The sequence below is a fragment of the Belonocnema kinseyi genome, chromosome 3, assembly GCF_010883055.1.
Source record: "Belonocnema kinseyi isolate 2016_QV_RU_SX_M_011 chromosome 3, B_treatae_v1, whole genome shotgun sequence".
NCBI classification, from domain to species: Eukaryota; Metazoa; Arthropoda; class Insecta; order Hymenoptera; family Cynipidae; genus Belonocnema; species Belonocnema kinseyi.
In genome coordinates this window covers 34,387,895-34,394,593 of record NC_046659.1, presented here as the reverse complement: position 1 = coordinate 34,394,593, position 6,699 = coordinate 34,387,895, and the positions used below count along the sequence as shown (strand labels likewise).

The 6,699-nt window shown below is 34.1% G+C and overlaps 1 protein-coding gene across 1 annotated transcript in view; it reads left to right on the top strand.

The window, feature by feature from the left end:
• The window catches only part of LOC117169770 (homeobox protein Nkx-6.2-like), a 301,198-nt gene extending 298,626 nt beyond the window's left edge, over nt 1–2,572 (top strand). The window contains exon 4 of the mRNA XM_033356278.1: nt 2,357–2,572. Coding sequence (XP_033212169.1) covers nt 2,357–2,572 — 216 coding nt within the window. The remainder of the gene's footprint in view (nt 1–2,356) is intronic.
• The last annotated feature ends 4,127 nt before the right edge of the window (nt 2,573–6,699 follow it).

The following is a 6,699-nucleotide window of genomic DNA, read 5'->3' as shown; positions in this document are numbered from 1 at the left end:
GAGGGCGCATACTTTGAATAAAATATTTGTTATCATTCTCTTGAAATAAATGTGTTTTTTTTCTTGAAAAAGTACCGGTTTCATATGTATACACCTGGTATACTGATATACAATTTTCTAGTTGAATTCAAAAATGTTGTCTTTTTTGGCGTATCTCGTTCCATTTATGAGAAGCGATCTATTAATTCCAATTTTAAGCATTCAAAAAAAAAGTTAGACATCTGAAGTCATCGAAACCCGTAGATTCCGAATTATTATGTTTTAGGCTGTTAACTATGAAATTAAAAAAAAAAATACTTTTAAATTATAATCCGAAAGCTTAACAAAGGACCCTTGAGTGTCGGCTACTCTATTGAGATAGCCTCTCTGCTTGTTATTTATGATCGTATTTCAGACCATTTAAACGAGCTTCCTGGACCTTTAAAAATATCTACCTGAGTGCCTGCGGAGAATTTCTCTGAGCTTCTTTGACCTAAAGAATGTTTAGTATATACTCAAAGATTTTTTTCGGTAGGGGTATTACTCAAATAAACTTTATTGGCAATGAAGTAAATGTATAAATATAACATTTTAGTCTACAGTACAGCAGGACAGCTACTGTATGTTTACAAGATTGATTGACAGAATATTCTACATCCGAGTCATTCTTACAGTTATTTCTCATTTTTAATCTGTCAGTTATCATATGTGGATCTTTTGTTAAGGCACTAGTTTGAAGGAATAAATCATACAAATCAATGCTTTCACCCGTTTTTGCACTCACACCGCACATGATTATCATGCCAGAATTAATCACTCGTTGACCTTTTGTCGTATTCCTGGATGACGGCGTAACTTGCGTGAACTCGCACAGAGTATATAACCGAAGTGACAACATTTTTCTCGTCCTTAATTATTAATAATACCTTGTTTTTTTCCGACTCCCGTTCAAAACCATACTGATGTGTATACTCCGGCGGCCATGTTTTTTGAGCAACACGAGCGCTCTCCGTCCCACGCTTTTTATTTTTCTTTCCCAATATACGGAATACCTCGAAAACCTTCGGACGTTTTTAGTATAATCTTTTAGAATTATCGCAAATCCCGGTCGCAAATATTACTAGCGGCACTCATTTCCATGCACATTCTTATATAATAATACTAAAATTTCGTACATTTCTTACAACTTATGTTACTTAAAGCTCTTACTTGTGACGATATTTTTCACAAAACACAACACAAACACAATATTCTTCATTATATATAATTATACATTATATCTCGTTTTCAATATACATTACATTTTCTGTTTGTATTGCTTGAAATTATCGGTAAGAGTTTGCATTTAAAGAAAACTATTATGCTTTGACAAAAAATGTTCAAATTTACAGCTATTACACACACACAAATGAATTTTAATGATAAATATTTTTTAATCTGCTTAATATTCTTTTGTAATTATTTTTGATTGACTAATGCACATGGGGAACGTGGAGTGAGATTTAAAAAGTGAGGTTATGTTCGAGAAAATATAAAAAGAATTTAATTTTCAATGTTACTAATCCGGAAATTCATACATTTGGTGTAAGGTAATCTCTATTCTCAGAATATCAGCAAAAAAATGCAAAATTCTAAAAAGCTGAAAAACATATTTTTATTCACATTAATAGTAAATGCGCTCAAAATGACGACGCTTTCTCGAATACATCGCTGAAAATCTTCAGAAGCTAAAAATGAATTGTGATGTTGATTGTAGCGAATTAAAGCTTACGAACTCGCAATCTACTATTTGCTTTTGGCATTTGAAGTTATATGACAGAAAAACAATATCAGGACGATAACAGAAAACTTGAAAAAATCTTGTCTAACGTAACCCGACCCGATGTGGTTCTGACGCCAGTCACATCATCTGCCCTCTTGGGGCCACATGTGGAAAATCCGATCGGGCCCAGATCGGAACTCGGGAAGAAGTTGGGAAATTTCTGCACGGGTCATAGTCGAAAGCTTTATAACAATACCCCGATTATCCATAAATTCTTGAATTTTATTTTAATTATACATATAGAATGAATCAAATATTGATATCAAAAGTCTCGCCGTGTGGCTACCTACACCTATGTAATTCGAAACCATATAAACTCATAAACTCATAAAATCATATAAACTATTTGAAAAAGAAACCCAAGAAAGTTAAATATTAAATTGAGATCAAGGGACCAATGAAAAGAGAAATTAAGAAACTACGTATGAAAAAAAGGATAAGGACACTCCTCCACTAAGAAACGACGACCCACACGCGCGTCTGTAGGGTCTTCTCTCAGGGAAATAATAGTGGGATGCAGAAGGTAAATCCTTGAAATTCTTTTTTCTGTTACAGGTCTGGTTCCAGAACAGGCGGACGAAGTGGCGGAAGAAGCACGCGGCAGAGATGGCGACGGCCAAGAGACGGCAGGAAGAAGTCGAGGGTGTCGTGGCTGACGGCGAAGACGGATGTAGCGATGGAGAAGCCGATGGTAACGCCAATGGGAACGAAAACGGCGACACAGCCGCAAAAAGGCTCCGTAGGGAGCTGGAACAGCAATATGGACCGTGAAAGGGAAGAAACAATAAGGCTTTCTAGCTTAAAGAAAGGCGTGGCCATGGAAAATGGGGCGGTACACACGTACTCCAGGATCCTCCAACATGCCAGGCACTCTATTTCTCTCTTTCCCTCTTTCGCCAGCCACTCTTTCTAATTCCTCTCCCTTTTGATATGCCTCACTACAATCACATCCTTTCCTCATTGCACGACAATACTAAACCAGAGAACCTGATGTGAGCTTTCTTTTTCCGCGGTTTGAGAGTATACGACCGTCTTTTTACTCCCTGTTGTCGCGGGTTTCTGTAAAATCCTTATAAAAACTGATGCGATTGGCGTTCACAATTCTAACAATAATTCATTTTAGGCTCAGGTGTGACAAAGTTAGTAGTTACGCTCGATCGTTTCTACTTCAATTAAGAAATGATCTTTACCATGGTAATAAAATTTCCTCAGGCTGTATTAGTGGAGTGTGATCTTAAATTAGATTCAAGCAAAAGCAGGGAGGAGTTTTATGAATTATTGGATAAGTATGCTAAACAGAATGTGGATAAATACTATAAATCAGCTTCCTTTTTTTCTGTGAGCGGGATCTATGAGTGATTGCAAAACTGATATCTGTTGAAAAATGTCTTCATTGATCTCATAATTTTATTTTTAATAAATGTCCTCATTATAACCAAGACTACACTTGGAGCCTTCGATGCCCCCACAGAACCAAGTTTCAGTTAAAAAAGCATGCTAATGTTTGTACCCTAGAAATTATGTTTTAGGGATGCTTTCTAAGTACTTTTACCGATTGTACTTTTCAAGAGAAGTCAATATCCAATGTCTAGCTGGTGAAATCATATTGAAGACGTTCAAGACAAAATCAAGACCAAATATTTTTACTCGGAAGAACATTTTTTAAACAAGTTTTCGGCAATGTTTAAAGTTTTGTTTTGTAGAAGTTTTAAATAAATTAAACCAAAAACGTAAAATTAAAAAACAACTGATATTTTTCACACATTTTTCAGAATCTAGGACGGAGGTTCAAATCAATCAATATTATTCATATGGAAACCTTTTGTATGCAAGGTTTAAAAGTTTTTTATTGGAGAAAACTTTGCTTGTCATTTATTCCTTTTGAAAAAAATTAAATAAACGGACCAAAAAATAAATGAATATTGAGTTGTTTCACAAGAAGGCCTAATAATTTTTTCCACATTCAATAACAATACTCAAGAGGCATCCTCGAAACATAATTTCTCCGGTAAAAACTTAAGCCTGCTCTTTTAAGTAAAACTTGGTTCTGAGGAGGCGTGCATCTAATACCCAGTAAACAGACTTGTAGAAGTGGTATTAATAGAAACAGAAATTTATATATGTAGTCTCAACGTTGTTGCTGACTTTTCATCCAATACAAAAATATAGCGGCGTTCTCTGAGAAAATGCACTTACATAAAAAATGTCCTCTGATTTGAAAGTGCAAGAGTATTTCTTTTTGCTGCAATAGAATTGCCATGAACATAAAGGTATTTTATAGAAACTAGTTTGATTAAGCGAACACCAGTTTGTTAGAGTAAAATATTACTAATAATTATGGAAACATCATATACCGATAGCGAAGGCTTATCGAAACATCATGTTAATTTAAATTCTGTGATCTCAGTCTTAAGATTCAAAAACCTCGTAACATATTTTTACGTAAACAACTACTAATGTTTACTTATTATGTATTATTTTCATACAAAAAGTGTGATTGGTTTGCAGAATTACATGTGAACCCAGTACCTTTAAATAGAAAACCCAACCCGAGTCGAAATCTAGGCCCTACATTGAAGCCGTAACTCCTACCTCAGTAGGGGCTGGAAGCTGTAAAGTAAGTTCTAAATAAGCAGCGATTTCAATGTAATTGACACCCTACTTTGACGCTAAAAGTGTCTGAAATCGGCAGTTTTTCCACGTTTAGCGTCAAAGTAGGGTCTATATTTAGGACAAATTAGACCCCCTTTAAAGCTCAAACTACTACTATAGGACTTGTGGCATCAAAGCAGGTTCACTATAATCTCACACTAATATGGATGAATAAAAATAAGATTTGTTATTTATCAGAAAAAAAAATAGTTTCTGTGATATAAGTATGAAGGATATTCGGAATTATTTTATAGTGTAAATTTTGATCCGATTTGAACTGCTCTTTTTTTTAATACTTGTGAATACTGGTATTTAAAAAAAAACAGCCGAAATTAGGTTTCGATTTGTCAGAACGCTGCCTAAACTAAAAAACCACCGAAAATCATCATAGCCAGTGACCTAAAAATGTGAGTGTAAAATCGTTATAAACAATTTCGTCTTACACGGGAAAAGTATTCACAAGTATTAAAAAAAGAGCGGTTCAAATCGAATCAAAATTGACACTACACATAAGTTATCAACACTTGAATCCAGAATCGGGCATTGTGAGAGGTCTATCAGGGCTAGCACCTCCACAAACGAAATTCCCAAATTTCTTCTTGTCAGAATTTTGGCTTTTTTTTCAAGCCAGCACCTCCACTATATAAAAATTGTAAGAAAAAAAATTAAACACGTCAGAATTTTGGGCTTTTTAAGGTTCTTAAACGCATCAACAACCAATTTCCAAAATCCACCCCTACAAAATATAAAACCACCCCCTATGTAAAAATCAAATTCGGAAAAAACAAAGAACACCAGAATTTTGGGCTTATTTTGGGCTCTAAAATGCATGAAAAAAATCAAAAAACTACCCTCATTTTCAAAAAACTACCCCCTTGTAAAAAATAAAATTTGTGAAATCCAAAATGAAATAGATTTTTGGCTTATTTTAGAATTTCAAATGCACTTAACTTTATATTAGAAAAACCACCCCTGTATAAAAAAAACATCAACCTAATAATAAAAACTTAAACCTTGCTGTTGGCATTTCTGAACAGCGCAAAAATCAGAGACTCCATTTGAACCGTAAAATTCGAAAAATACCAGAGACTGTAATATTCCTAAAAAGATTGCTCTGCACAAAATTATGTTTGATTGTTAAAAAGGGACTTTTTTTTAACGTCAAGTTTTGGGGACCAAAAATCGGAGTAGGTATTTTTAAGAAGCCCAGTAATCATAAACTCTACTGACACTGGAAAATTCTCAAAAATATTAATTTTTGACAAAGTCATTTATACATGGTAGAGAAGGGTTGATTTTATAAGTTAAGAGTTGAAGCCCAAAAATCGGAGTGGATATTTTGCAGGAGCCCTAAAATTAGAAACTCTACTGACACTGAAAAATTCCAAAAAATATTCTTTTTTGGCAAAGAAGGGTTGATTTTATGAGTTAAGGGTTGAAGCCTAAAAATCGGAGTGGATATTTTTGAGGAGACCAAAAATCAGAGACTACATTAACACTAGAAAATTCACAAACATATTATTTTTTGACAAAGTCATATACCATACGTGGTAGAGAAGGGTTGAAGTTATACTTTAAGGGTTGAAGCACAAAAATCAGAGCCTACATTAACACTAGAAAATTCTCAAAAATATTCATTTTTGACAAAGTCATTTATACATGGTAGAGAAGGGTTGATTTTATAAGTTAAGGGTTGAAGCCCCTAGTGTCAGTAGAGTCTCTGATTTTTGGGCTCCTCGAAAATACCCACTCTGATTTTTGGGCTTCAACCCTTAACTTATAAAATTCACCCTTCTCTACCATGTATATATGAATTTGTCAAAAAATAATATTTTTGAGAATTTTATTATGTTAATACAGTCTCTGATTTTTGGGCTCCGCGAAAATATCTACTCCGATTTTTGGGCTTCAACCCTTAACATATAAAATCAACCCTTCTCTACCATGTATATATGACTTTGTCAAGAAATAATATTTTTGAGAATTTTCTAGTGTCAATGTATCCTTTGATTTTTGAGCTCCTCGAAAATATCCACTCCAATTTTTAGGTTTCAACCCTTATTATTATTATTATTATTATTATTATTATTATTATTATTATTACACCATTAAGCCATTTCCCTTTCGGGGTAGGCGTGGCTCAATCGGCAGGGGAAAGGAGTAGTGTGTGGATGGGATAGAGATTTTTCAGATTGATCCAGAATTCTCGTGCTATTTATGTAAATAACACGTTCGTTCCACAACAC